This window comes from Mangifera indica, chromosome 12, assembly GCF_011075055.1.
Source record: "Mangifera indica cultivar Alphonso chromosome 12, CATAS_Mindica_2.1, whole genome shotgun sequence".
Classification (NCBI taxonomy): Eukaryota; Viridiplantae; Streptophyta; class Magnoliopsida; order Sapindales; family Anacardiaceae; genus Mangifera; species Mangifera indica.
This window is the reverse complement of record NC_058148.1, coordinates 13,406,030-13,420,320: the sequence shown is the minus strand read 5'-3', so window position 1 is coordinate 13,420,320 and position 14,291 is coordinate 13,406,030. Positions and strand designations below refer to the sequence as shown.

The 14,291-nt window shown below is 34.7% G+C and overlaps 2 protein-coding genes across 2 annotated transcripts; both read right to left on the bottom strand.

Moving 5' to 3' along the window:
- Positions 1 to 1,007: 1,007 nt before the first annotated feature.
- Positions 1,008 to 2,781, bottom strand: LOC123192839 (dof zinc finger protein DOF1.4-like). Its single transcript, XM_044605498.1, has one exon. The coding sequence runs from the start codon at positions 2,325 to 2,327 to the stop codon at positions 1,437 to 1,439; it is 891 nt and encodes a 296-aa protein (XP_044461433.1). The 5' UTR covers positions 2,328 to 2,781; the 3' UTR covers positions 1,008 to 1,436.
- Positions 2,782 to 6,560: 3,779 nt separating this feature from the next.
- On the bottom strand, positions 6,561 to 13,354 carry LOC123192838 (splicing factor 3B subunit 2-like). The gene is made up of 18 exons (XM_044605495.1): positions 13,062 to 13,354; positions 11,943 to 12,062; positions 11,735 to 11,860; positions 11,521 to 11,583; positions 11,111 to 11,218; positions 10,536 to 10,613; positions 9,895 to 9,987; positions 9,665 to 9,751; positions 9,199 to 9,300; positions 9,010 to 9,129; positions 8,846 to 8,908; positions 8,360 to 8,493; positions 8,074 to 8,155; positions 7,916 to 7,974; positions 7,771 to 7,816; positions 7,231 to 7,322; positions 7,069 to 7,138; positions 6,561 to 6,912 (listed from the first exon to the last, which is right to left on the bottom strand). Exons 1-18 carry the CDS (start codon positions 13,299 to 13,301, stop codon positions 6,841 to 6,843), a joined length of 1,755 nt encoding a protein of 584 aa, XP_044461430.1. The 5' UTR covers positions 13,302 to 13,354; the 3' UTR covers positions 6,561 to 6,840.
- Positions 13,355 to 14,291: the final 937 nt, after the last annotated feature.

The window sequence follows — 14,291 nt, the reverse complement described above, 5'->3', positions numbered from 1 at the left end:
ATTAAGATATATAATATGGGCTTTGATATTATTAGAAGTTGATGCAACTCTTTTTTTAACCTTTCTAGTGACTTGGGATTACTTCCACCCACAATTCTTGCCAGTCCCAAATTAATTTCTAGCTCTTGATCAATTACAAGAAGATTTATCCTGAGAATGAACCAAATAAAGAGTTTTTTTTTTTTTTGGTCCCTGGTAAAATATAGCAAGATCAAATGCTTCAATGATATATGCCTGCCTCTATTAGCAAACTCAATCCAAAATAATAGGAGCAATTAAGTTTGAGTTTGTTTTTGTTTGAGTTGGTGAGTTTGTGAGCTTTTACTTTGAATATAAGATATAATTAATTATATAAGTTATACAGTTTAATTATAATTTTTTTTTTAACAGAGTCCAAATCTTCACTTCCACTCTTACACTTAAAGTGGAGTCAGCAATAACAGAGCTCAACAAGTTCAAGCTTCAATCTTATGTCCACTCCATTGCCAAAATAATCACTATTCCATTGAAGGCCCAAAGAATCTGACACATAGCCCATGCAAAACGTGCAGAAAGTTGATGGCAGCTAATTGAAGCCCCACTTAAATCAGCACATCCTCATGTGAACCACTGCTTTAATTTCCAAGATATGTCACCTTCATTTGGATACAAGACCCACTCTCTTTCTTTTCAATTCTGTCTCTGTTTCCTTATATCACCATAGAAAGAACGACAAACCAATTCCTCCAATCTTTTATAGAAAGACTATCATTGATTTTTGCCAAAGTAAAATTACTGAGCTCATCAGCCCCTGAACTTAGTAAGTGATGCTAGGATTTTTTAGGAGGAAACAAATGAATAAAAAAGAAACCTTGAATATTATATGTGGCCTCAAAATGCACAAGAGAATTTAGCATATAAGTAAATAGCGCTCTAAATTTCTCATAGAAAATAATTGGGAAACATACTTGACAACAAAATTCTGTCAGGGCTTGGAAAGAGAATGATTCTCAACAAGTGGACAAGAATTATGAGCAAACAAATCCCTAGAGTAAAATGTTATTCAGATAATCCAAAAACAAATATACATATCCACAAGAATCTTCCATCACATCTGCTACCACCACCCAGCCACCCAGCCACCCACCGGCCTGTGAAATGTGGTCACAATTATATCACTATCCCCCAAATTCTAGCACTTCAATTCTAACATAAACAACTCTCCCTAGCCACCCTGTTTTTACATTCTTTCTTTTTTCCTTTTTCTCGGAAGAAACAAGATACAGTCACACACAGATGACAACTGGAGACACCTAAATGAAGCTGAAACTAATTTTTGAAAAATGGCAGCTTCGATCAGTCTACATCTCATGTAACAGTGAATTAAATAACCCGAAGAAACAAACACCCAACTCATAAAGGAAAAAGATCTAGAGACAGTACTAATATGTAGTTAATTAAGGTTTGATATCAGAATCATCCCAAGATATGTTGAGATCAGTAGAGACAAACTTGTCAATGTCATCCCAGTTCCAGTAATTTGCCATGTCCATTCCACTGCTTGTAGTTGATATTTGAGCCCATGGCTGTACGAGTGTGGTGCTCGTGGTGGGCATAGTTGGATCATCCGTGGTTTCTCCTGTGCATTTATAAACATTTGAGGACTGAAGAGAGGTTGAAATTGAGGATTGTGTTGTGTCAAAAGAACTTGAGCTTGGGTAAGGAAGGTGCAAGCTTTGATTTTGAGGCGCCATAGAAACTCTTGAATCAGTAAAAACACCATTGTTGGTGCTCATTTCTTTAACGTTGAAGTTGCCTGAGTTGACAAGATCTTGGTGTAATAGCGTGGATGGAGGATGAAGCATCGCTTGATAAAGCATATCAGACAAGTTCTTCTGATCGCCAATTGCAAAAGAAAGATTCTGTCTAGGCTGCTGATGTTGAACTGCCAGTTGAGTATTATAAACACTAATGTTGATGTTGCCAGTGGCGGTTGTTGCTGCGGTGGTGCTTGTGGTGGTGTTGGTGGCGTTATTTGACGTTTTAACACGCTTGTTCTTGCGGCCACCGCCGACAGGAACATTCCGAAGAGTGCCACCTTTAGTCCAATGCCTCTTACAGGTTTTGCAGAAGTGTCTAGGCTGTGATTTGTTGTAGTTATTGTAGTAACAGAATTTTGTGTTTGTGGAATCACACCTCGGACACTTCAACGGCTCTGGTTGCTGCTGATTTTGTGGGCGTTGCCTCTTCAGTGACAGCGGCTTCGGGAGCTCCAAGGCTTGCGTTTGCAACAAAGCCTGGCTCCAACCCATCCCATCACTAGAAACTTGCTTAGAACTTAACCCCATGTGTATCTCTTAAGAAATATACCTCAAAAGATCAACTCAAGAACCCTAAAACAGAAAAGAATATTATGATGATCAAATAATAAAGAAACTGAAACTCTATCCTTTGGAGCAAGGAGCAAGAAGAGATGTCAATATCAATCTGAAGAATAACAAGAAGTAGAAGAAGAAGAAGAAGAAGAAGATGAGATTGTTGGTTATGACTGAAACACCTGAGAAATTTGGTGATCGAGAGGAGTTCAAGAGAAGGAAATGTTTAGGAAGGCGATGAGAATTGAGCATGTCTTGAGCTCAATAACTTAATAATTATGACAATTAATACTGAGAATATGAAGATGAGTAAGAGCTCTGTAAACTTAACAATAATGACAATTAATACTGAGAATTTGAAGATGGTAAGAGCTCTATAGAATTATGTAAAACCTTGGTATGAAGATATATACACTGATCATTTACTTAGCCTTGAAGGTGAATGTTTGATTACCAACACATGGATGCCCTTAGGCCATTGATAGTGCTTTGTCTATATGGGCTGTAAAGGGTGTGTAGATGTTTACTCTATACTACAATAATTTAAACTATAGAGATTTTACAATTATCTCTCAATCAATTACTCCTAAGTAGTATACCTTCCTCCAATACGACTCAAAAAAAGATAATATGTTTTATTGCAGCACCCACCTTTACATTGGAAGAAAACTAATAAAAATTACACATTTTTCTTATAATAATGTAGCTTAAAAGCACTAATCTAAGGTGAAAGTTGGAAGTGAGATATTAGTATTCATGGTGGTGATGAAGAAGAAAGGTGGGGGGAAGGACCCATGATTTGAAACAGTTGGCTTCACGTGATTATTGGTGGGGTAGAAAGATGAGAGGTTAGTGATGAAGAAGAAGCAAACGGCATGCATGGGCCAATGCACATGTGTGTTCATGTTCTAGAGAAGCGAGGCTCGGCCAAATAGGCCATAGCCATGTGTGTTACCATTACATTATTGAAGGTTCTTATATAATGGAAATAATACCATGCACAATCTGTATGTTTGTACGTATTCTTGTACTCTCAAGGAAATGACATTAGTGATGAGTAAGATATACGGGTTTGTATAATTCTCTTGAGAGAAATGACATTAGCAAGCAAAGTAAAATTGGTGTGGTGTGATGGATATGGTCCATTGGTGTCAAATTAATAGTCACCGCCCATGAAATGACAAGATTTTGTTCTTGTCTAGCATGCCACAATAACCACAACAACCATCATCATATACCTTCTTGGCTCTTTCATCAATCACTCCCTTATGGTCCTCATCACATTAGCAAAAAGAACACTTTAGTGGAAAATATATTAATTTTGTTAGACTTATCAAGCACGTAAACCCTGTTATTAAATTTCAAAACTCTTATTTGAGTTAAAATCGTCTTTTCAGATTAAAAAAATCATATTAAATAGATAAATTTTTATTATATTAAATTAAAATTTTGATATTAATAGTTATTATGGGATTTTGAATACATACTCTCTTATTTGGACACTCCCACCTTAAATCCAACCACTCAAAGGATTTTATTTCCTTAATTGCAAAGGAAGAAAACCAAGGTCAAAATTTTGACTAACCCATAGCATCAACTTGGATTGTGAATTGAAGAATAATCAACCTTAAAACAGACCCACCAAGAACTTCTGATTCAAACTATTCAAGCTCAAAGAGAATTCAATAATTTTTTAAGATGAATTGAAGGAATTCGTTAGAAATCTGAAAAAAAATATATATATATATATGAAAGAATGATTCCGGCAAGTTGTGAGCCAAAGAAATACGATTAGAAAAGAGCCACGTGCCTATAATTAGGGCACGATCAAAGAACAAGTTTAATGCAATGAATTCTTGAAGGAATGTGAATACAAAATATATTTATATGAGTTGGTCTTGGTCGGTTGGTTAGGTAAAGTTGCTTTCAACATTTTCATAAAGACAAAATAGAATGCGGATCATCTTTTCCAAACAAATTAGTTGGGAAGTAAGTACTTGAGGGAATTTTATATATATATAAAATAATAATCTAAATTAATAAGAATTAATCTAATCTTTCAGCCTAAACATGCCACTTTATTACTTTTATGCTTACAATCACTTTATTAATTCACACTTACTATAATAATCAAAGGGTTTTTTTTGTGGGCAGGTGTCAACACAACATAGGATGAAGCATGCTCCTATGATGGTTCCAGGTTGGTGCTAAGCTGCTTGTTGAAAATTCAGTTCACTTGGATCATTACTTTCATTAATTTCCTATTAATTTAATTAGGTGTTTGTTAATCAAACTATTAACAAGTGAGGTACCATTAATCATGATAATCATGCCAAGTTTAACAGGTTGTTTTTGATATCACATACTCTCCATAGTCTATGCGACAAAATCCTCCTTAATTATTATCAAACTTCTTTGTTTTTAGAAAGCTAGTTATTAAAATTATAGAATATGAAACAATATAAATTCTACATAAAAAGCTTATATTTTCCAATATAAGATTCGAATTTCATATCTTACATTTGGTTTTTCTTTCCTATCAGTTTGAGCAGGCTGGAAAAACTATTACTTGTGAAAAACAAAGAAGGTGGCTAGGTTAAAGAAACCAGGCATGAATATGATCGAGGCAGCTTCATAAAGCATGGCTTTACAGTGGGGCAGTGGTTCTGATATAACATGACTTGAGAGAAAATAATCGCTTCTTGCAAAGGTAAAATGCTGCTTTTGGAAGAAGCATGATTGGGCACTTCATCTGAACAACAGAAACAATATTGTTTTCATTAACAATATTATTTAAGCTGTTCATTGGTGGACATTATTATTCTAACTCTCCTACTTGAAAAAACCAACTGAGATTTCATCTTAAATTGATGTAAAATTTTTGGTATTTCAATTAATTTAAACCAAATTTGTCTTCAAATTATGGGAAGTCAATTTTAAGCTGCAATTGCACGCCACCCACAAAGTCATATTGACGGAGGAGAAGAGCCAAAATCTGTTATATGGGGCGGCAGAAAGTGCCAAAACTGAATCCAAGTAAAATATAATGATGTTTGACAAGAGATTATTCAATCAATAATTTCACCATTTTAATTAAATATGCGTGCAGTGACTATTTACAATTTATAGGTAGATTTAGTTTGAAAAATATTTTATTATTAAAATTAAAAAATTATTGAATATAAATTATTACAATTGATAATAAAAAATTATTGAAATATTTTATTACTTATCTATGAAATAAAAAAAATATAAATAATAAAAGATAGATTATTAAAATAATTTTTAATTATATCCTCATCAACGGAATGTCTTATTAAGGTTAAGTTACTTAAACCATTTTAAAAGCATATTGTAAATACATTTTAAATAAAATTAAATCCTAATTAGTGAGATATTATTACTAATGAGATGCATGATTTTGTTTACTGTAAGTAAGAAAGCAATAATAATAAAGAGAGAGCATGGTGGTGGTGGGTCTAGGGTGATGGAAGAAGAGATTAAGGAGGAAGAAAGGAATAAAATTAAACTGAATGGCTAGAAAGGACAAGGTCAGACACAAGTACAAACTAGAATTGAAATGTAGCAAAAATGGAATAAACACTGGGCTTCACAGCTCCATCATGGCCGCTAAATGTTCCCCCCTATTGAATTGACATTACACCATTTAGATCAAGAACTCTCACGGCTAAATATGTCCACATGTGACACCACAGTTTAGGAATTTGCCACGGCCCTAACTATATGTGTACATTTCTTTTCTTTTTTTTTTTCCAAATATTTAGGCATGCATTTGAACATACTATTTTTCTCATAATCATTGTGATTTAACTCATTTGTTTGATAATCTAAAAAAATCATTAAAGAAAGATTATTACAAATAGAAAAGAAAAAATAATCAAAAATCTAAAAATTATTATAAAATATAAATCTATCATTGAATAAACCTAATTTAACTCAACTCTTATGTTGAGATTCCCTCTACTTGAGTTTAACACTGGGCCAAATCTAATCAGACTCAAATCACATCCAATCCTAATTATTTTCAAAAACTTCTAAATATTCACTCAGAAATTGTGTTGAAATTAATCTTGACCGCTCATCTAAATAATTATGTATGAATATAAATCGTCAAATCTCTTGATAAAATATTATAAATAGCCAGTTTTATAAATCTAAACCGTTATCTTTATAAAAGATATTATATCTTAACCAAGAAGATATCCCACAAGGAATCTTTTGATTATGGCGAGGAGTATCACTTTATGTTATATAACTTTTACAACTCAGCCTTCATTTTTTAAAGTCTCATGTCATTTGTCAACTAGTTATAGGTTTGACAACATTTAATATAAATTTGTTTACAGCATAATAATAATATTGGCAATTATTGAGAGCTCCACCACCGAAATCAAAAATTGCGTCAGCGCGCTCCTCCTATAAAAATCTCGGCTTCCAATGAAGCAAGAAGGCCGGATCGCCCCGTCTAGAATTTGAAATCCTTTTTCTTCGATTTTCCATCCTTTTCCTGCATCTTCCGTTTTCTCTTCTTCTCATTCTGCACAACCATACACTTAAGTTCATCCTCAATTCATCTCTCAAACAAAAGGGCTTCGATTTATACTCATGGTTGGGTTACTGGACCTCTATCTATGGACTGCAATCTAAAGTCATTTTCTGAAATGGATGCCGTAAAAAATAATTAAAAGCTCACCTCCGCAACCATGTCACTGAAATCCTCACGCTGACTACGGAGTTTCTCCTCCTCCCTTGCTTCTTCATACCTGTGAAATTCATAAAATAATTAACTCCCTTTGTTCTAGCAAACACTAATACATCAGCAATAACATACCAAATTCACAAGGGTTCAACTTACTTAGCAGGTAAAACATTGTCCATAAGTTCCAGCTCTTCAGGTTGTAGAGTAACATCAACTCTATCTGATTTTTGCCCTTTAAGCAAATCAACCTGCCAAAATAAATAAAAGAAGGTTTATAGGGAAACCAATGGTAATGATTAAGGAAATGACAATCATTCCAGGTAATTATACAAAAATAAATGAATAAACTAATAACCACAGCTTTCATTACACCAAGCATCGGTTATATGATGAGTTTGCACCACAAACAATAATGCGAAAAGTGCCAAAATAGCAAGAAAATACTACACTGTTAATCACGTGCTCCCTTATTTCTAACATGATTATCACATCCATAAACTTCCAGCTATGTAAGTTAGTCGAGAACAAGATCAGCCAAGTCTTTCCCTTCTAAGATAGTAATTATAGGGAAAACACAACTTCCAATACACAACTCTATCTGCTCTCATAGAAGAGATAATTCAAAGTTGTTAATTTTTCTACTTATTGGTGTTACCAAGAAAAATTAATTAAAAGGATAATGAACTTTGTCCTTACCCTTTTCGCTCCAGTCTTGTCTTGAGTGCCGGTATTAACCACATACCTGTCAACCCAAAAACATAATAATGATAATCATTATTAAATAACAGAGATTTATAGAAATCAGAAACTAGAAGTTTTCTGAAACAAATAAATGCCTTACGTGTGAGTTGTTCCAAGTAGAGTCCCTGGTGCAATCCTCTCTTCTTTTTCTTCGAGTACCTACAGGAAACAAGGGAGAAAAAATGTAAATAGAAACCATAACATCCAAAGAAATGCTTATGTGACACAGGCAGAGATTTACCAACGGCAGTTACTCACTTGATATAGAGGCCTCTCTGGTTCCTTTCTCTGTTGCTTACGAAGGTCAATAACATCAGGTGTCTCAACGCCAGTAGGTGTGCTGAATTAAGAAAAGCAAACAATATAGTAAAAAATTATGCACAACCAAGCAACACAGACAGGCCAGAACTTCAATGCAATAGAATAATAATCAAAGGCAAAATATTATTTGCACATAACATGATGTACCATAACATACACAACACAGTCAATGCACCAGGACATCCCCAACATAAAAGCACACTGATGAAGAAGAAATATATACCTCGAAAGCGTATCTACAGATTGAATACCATCCTCTAACTCTTCTTCCTCAATTTCTTCTTCCTCTTCCTCCTCCTCCTCTTCTTCCTCTTCCTCCAAATCACCCCAATGCTTGGTCTTGTCAACTGGCTCCTCCTAAATTGATTAACCAATACAAAAAGAAAATAATAATTATAATAATGTCAATCATTCAGAGTAGGAATTCAAGAGTTCAAGTTAAGGGTTGGGACCCACATTAAGAATCAATTTATATTGGGCATATCCCAGCCACAGCCTGATAGAGTTGACTAGTGACACAAAAAGTATAGGCATTAATGCATGGTCTTTTTACTTTGATGAAGAATAATGAGAGGTCAATTTAAATGTTAAGTTTATTTATCTGAGGGTTGCCAAGGTCACTTGAAACTCACATTTGATTATTGATTTGGGTGTGTGTGTGTGTGTATTATTCAATATGCTAACACAAGCCAATTGTGCTGTCCCATACCTCATAGTTAGGCAGTTCTTGTTGTTGAACACCGAAAACGTCTCCATACAAAGGGCGTCCATACTATTTACAATGACAACAGAAATAAGTTACACACCAAGAATAACTCCAAAAAGTAGATTCATACAAGTAATTTGAAACAAAATTCTAATTAGATCACATACTTCATCAACGGGAGGCTTGCCCCAGCCACCAGGTTGATAACCAAAGCTAGCTCCAGTAGGAATAGGAGCATTCAGCCCAGGAATTTTAAGATGTGGATATGAAGGCGGTGGCCCATATCTCTACATGATCAAATCCATGGTTAGAAAAACAATCATAGATACAAAAGTCAACAATTTAGCCAAACTCACCTGCATATTAATAAGCCATGGGGGTGGAGCACCATCCGGCATACCAAGAGCTTCTTTCAATTCCTGTGATAATGTTCCGGGCTTCATCTCCCTTAGCTTTACCTACAGGTCAAACAAAAGAATAAGTAACCATACATCCTAGTAAACAATAGCACAAATCTCCCCAGTTCATTATTTCAAAACAAAACCAAACTATCATCTAAAAGATGTATACATCATTTTATTCACGCCTCAAGGTCATGATTATGTAGATCTAATGTTAAGTACCCAGTATGAACAAGACACCTGGTGTGCCCAATAGTTGCATGAACAAATAATTAACTAAAAGAATCTAAAAGTCAAATATTTGTCATTTCTCCCTTTAAATGCTAGGATATAATAACCACCATGTAATGCCAACACATTTATGTAACAGAGGTCATACAGCAGTAATACATCTACAGCATAATATGCATATTAAGTTTACCTCAAATTCTTTCCCTTCATGATACAAATCACCATGAGTTGTCAGCTTTGGCTTTGTCTGGAACTTGAAAAATGCATCATGAAGGACCTAAATAACAGAAACAAGAATCTTATTCAAAAAATGGCAACAATCATTCCGAACACAATCAGGGGGAGCCACATTACTCACCATACAAAGAAACAGAAATTATAGTAAAATTCTAAATAACATCAATCAAGAAAAAGGTAAACCTGATAGTCTATATCCATTTTCCCCATTTTTGGCTGCATACGTTCACGCTGCTTTTGTTTCAACTTCTTACCGTCCTCTTTTTCTATGTAAGCCTGTAATGAGAAAAAAGTTATCAGCAGGTTTCACAAAAGAGCACAGAAACTGAATGGAACAAAACCCAAATTCAGGATGCAAGAAAAGACCACAAAAAAGGGGGCAATATGAAGCATCCAACACTGGAATAAGTGCGCATGACTTTATTTACAGATGGCGGTAAATTGTATCTAGATTGCAACTATGTTTACGCCAGCTTCTAATTATAATATTATTGGCACCAATGCGAATTTCAAAGGTAATGAGGGAATTTCAGAAGAAAAACTATTAGGTTTTAACCCCCTCAAAAATTAACAAGTACGAACAAAGATTAATCTTACTTCCCCACCTAGCTACTCTAGGCTGGAGAGTAGGACCATATATATAAAATGATAAAATATGGAAACACGGTTAGGTGCCTTTATCATGTACACAAACACATGCAGAAGATATCTAGCAAAACATGCATCAGGCAGGAAGCATCCAGGAAATAAAACTCCCTTCAAAGATGAAACTTTGTTCAGCAGAAAGAAAAAATTGAGGAACACAATGATAAAATTGGAGCTACCTGTCTAATTTTCTCAATTCCAGTTGCAGCAATGAAATCAGGAAGCTGAAATGGTTGTTTCTCAATTCCACGCTTCCCCTGAAAAAAAATCCAAAACCCAATGAGATACCATAAATTTTACAAACAAAAAAGTTAATCAATCTGCACCCGACTCAGATAACTTCAAAACTATTAAAATCTTATACAAATCTAGCCCGAGCATTAGGCACAATGGAAACGCATCTGAAATTCACAGCAAATGAATTAGCACCTCAACAGTGAACAAAAATCTCCTACATCTAGCATGCAAATGTCCATTGACAACATCATATAAACATCTATATCCCAACCCACATTAGCAAATATATTTAAAAAGATATAATTCAAAGGTCCTCTCTCCAAAACACATACAAGTCCAGGCTCCATGGTTGTCACAGCCGCTACCCTGCAAGAACCACATATATACATATAAGGGAAATCTTGTTGGATTGATCTTTCCTCACTCTTTTCCCTTAACCCCTCATGTTAACCAATCCCATCAATTGTGCATGCAAGGGTTTAATCCACACCAGTAAATTTCAGCAAAGATTACTGACCTGCAAAAATTTCCTCTTCTGACACCAATGCCTTGGAACAGGAACGGTATTTCTATATGCCTTCAAAAACACCAGCAACTTAGGGTCTGCAGCTGTTGCATCCCAAACCTGAGAACAAAATAAGAGGCTAAATGAGCAAGTAAAACAGATTGTCAACAGTTACAAGCATCTAGAGAAAATATTGGAAGGAATCAAAATAGTATATACAAAACTTGTGAATTAGGTGATCAGATTAATATCATTTAGGATCCTTAACACATCTTTTATCTCTTTTCTCAAATAGTCAACACTTTATCAATCACATTTATTGCCCAGCCCAGAATGAAGAAACCGTCTCAAATCACCAAAAAGCAGGAAAAAGCACATTAATAACCAAATCAAAGTAGACGAATATGAGCATTTATCACTACCTCAACAACATCAGGCCTTGAGCAAATCTGTTTTAGTTCAGCAATCTTCATCCGCCGTTGAAGCTGAAAAAAAGTTTCTTTTTTTTTTAAATTCTCTCAGTCACATACAAGCAATAGTAACAAAAACAGTGAGACATAATGATGACCATAATCTAACAAATATATGATTAAATCAATATGAAGAACACAGTAACATTCAAATGAGCACCAAAACCTTTTTCTTTTTGTTTGAAAGGCCTTTCTCTTTTTGTTGGTCATCCTGTTCTTCCTCTTCTGAGTCTGAGTCAGCCTTCTTCTTTGAGTCTGCATTTTTGGCAGCCTCATCTGTTTTATCATTCTCCTAGAAAAATACACCAAATTCAGCTTCAAGCAACATAATGACCAAATAAACAGCAACACAATTTAAAAATTCACATATTTACCTCAGAACCAGCAGAGTCCAGGAAAGTGAACTTCTCAAAGATCTTTCTAAATTCATCATCCATACCATCTACTAAATCTGCCTTTTCGGGGACATACTCAATAGTAACTTGCTCAACAACCTGACAAAATATTAAAACAGTTGCTTATGTCATGATGATTGCACTGAATCATGCAGATTATAAAGAACCAAAACAACTGTCACTAGCTATATTCATGGGGAGATTAACAAGGAACCCAAAAAAATTATAACAATGCCTAGCAAATTGAAGCTGGTTTATTAGTCAAAGATAAGGAAATGTGAAGAAGTCCATTTTGTATAACTACTTCAGCCTTAATTACTCAAAAAAAGAAATTGTCACTAAAATTTCAAGCTCCCTATCCATTCTTCCCATCCAACAACTACAAGTCTATACAGAACCCAGAAATTAGTTCACCCATGCATGAATTTGCTCATTCTAGTTCCTACTGCATTCTTGGTTATAATATATGTAAAACAATGTTGGTCAACGTGAAATCATTTGAATGAACTTGACTTCTTAGTTCATATCAATGATTTAAAAAAATGTTCTGATTTCGCGTGACGAGAATCAGCAGTAGCCTATGAGATATGATACTATGGTTGGAAGATTCGTATCTACTTTTGTTATTGTAATGTAGAAAATACAAACTAAATCCAGATCAATCAAAAATATGTACACGTACTTCAAGTTAAAAATAAAAAATAAAACTCGCAAGCTCACCATTCTTATCCATGGTCCATGGATTAATCCATACCACAACAGTGTGATGAGAATAGAGACACGCTTTCTTCCCATTGAACCACTAGTTTCAACAGACCGTTTAATATCCACTACGAGGGCCGATTGTGTGTTCTTTATTTATTTCTCTTCTAGATGGCAGATAAACAAAGGCAATAGCCCAAGAAATGATACATACAGCTCTATCTAGCAACTCAGAAACCTAATTATTACTCAAGAACAACTTAACTTCGCCCCAAAATCGACTCAACTCTCTATAACCTAAAAATTTATCCCCCGTTCAAATCATCAAACATAAACGCATGCATACATATAAATAAAAGAAAAAATAAACAATAAACCCTAGAAATATAGCCAGACCTGTGGTTGAGGATCTGCGTTCTCCTTGGCTTCTTCTTCATCTGTTTCGTTTCCAGCGTCGGCATTCGAATCCGGAGCCTGCTTAGAGGCCTTGTTCTTCTTTTGCTTGCGCCTGCGACGACGGCGTTCGCTCTCTTTGGACTTCTTGTTGGTGGCGGAGTTAAAATTAGGGTTTGTGGAGCTCAGATCTCCGCTCGATAAAGCGGTGCCATTTTGTAAAGGGAGACTGTCTGCCGTCATGCTTCTGTGGCTGATAGAGGGACTGAATGACGACGTTTCGGGTAGTGAGGGTTCAGATTCAGTTAAGTAAAAGAGTAACAGATATTTTCATATAGGGAAAAGAACAATTTCCCACCCAAATTTTAGCCCAATGTCAAATTACACCAATAACAGATGAAAAACCCAAATATCCACCCATAGATTAACAGCCGTTTAAATTTTCAGTTAGAAAAAATGGTAAAATCATCACTTTACTTATAAATTTTCAAATTTTCAATTTTTTTAAATTTTTATCATTTCTCTCCTCCAAGTTTTAAAAACTAATACTTCAACCCATTTTCAAAGTTTGAAAAGTTTATATTTCACCCTTGGGGTTTACTTTTCCAGCTATCATCATTTTGACTGACGGTCGAAGCTTTCCACCCATCTTCCATCTCTGGCTATAAAAGACGATGAAAGACGTTTCTTCATCGCCCAAATCTGAACAAAAAAACGTTGTTCAAATTTGGAATAAGAGACGAAAGACTACGTTTTGTCATCCTTCGTCATTGCATTTAGGTGACAAGAAGGACGATGGCCCAAACAGTAACGGGCTTTCGGGCCGGGTTGAGCCATTGAAATATAAAAGCCCAAGGCCCGACCCATATAATAACGGGTCTTAATCATGCTGGGTAAGGCTTTAATTGGGCGGGGTCAGGTTGAGCTTTAATCGGGCCAACCTGACCCATTTAATCAATTTAAAAAAAAAATTTAATTAAAATTTTTTAACATAAATTTTTTTCAATTATTAAAACCGATAACAGTATCTCGAATATTTTATTTATAATCTCTCACTTGTAGTGGAGGAATACCGTAATTATATGATGAAAAATATTATAAATTGATAACATAGTACAAATAAATTAATTTACATACGGTATAAATTACAAAACATAAATAAAATATATCTACTATATAATATTTATCTACTCATCTTCTATATTTAAATCTCTGAATTCTTCAAAAATAAAT

Coding starts and splice junctions, on each gene's coding strand:
- LOC123192839 (XM_044605498.1), bottom strand. CDS start 2,327: ATGGGGTTAAGTTCTAAGCAAGTTTCTAGTGATGGGATGGGTTGGAGC.
- LOC123192838 (XM_044605495.1), bottom strand. CDS start 13,301: ATGACGGCAGACAGTCTCCCTTTACAAAATGGCACCGCTTTATCGAGC. Junction 11,861..11,942: donor TGGACTCTGCTGGTTCTGAG/GTAAATATGTGA, acceptor GTATTTTTCTAG/GAGAATGATAAAACAGATGA. Junction 9,301..9,664: donor ATGAAGGGAAAGAATTTGAG/GTAAACTTAATA, acceptor TTTGACCTGTAG/GTAAAGCTAAGGGAGATGAA.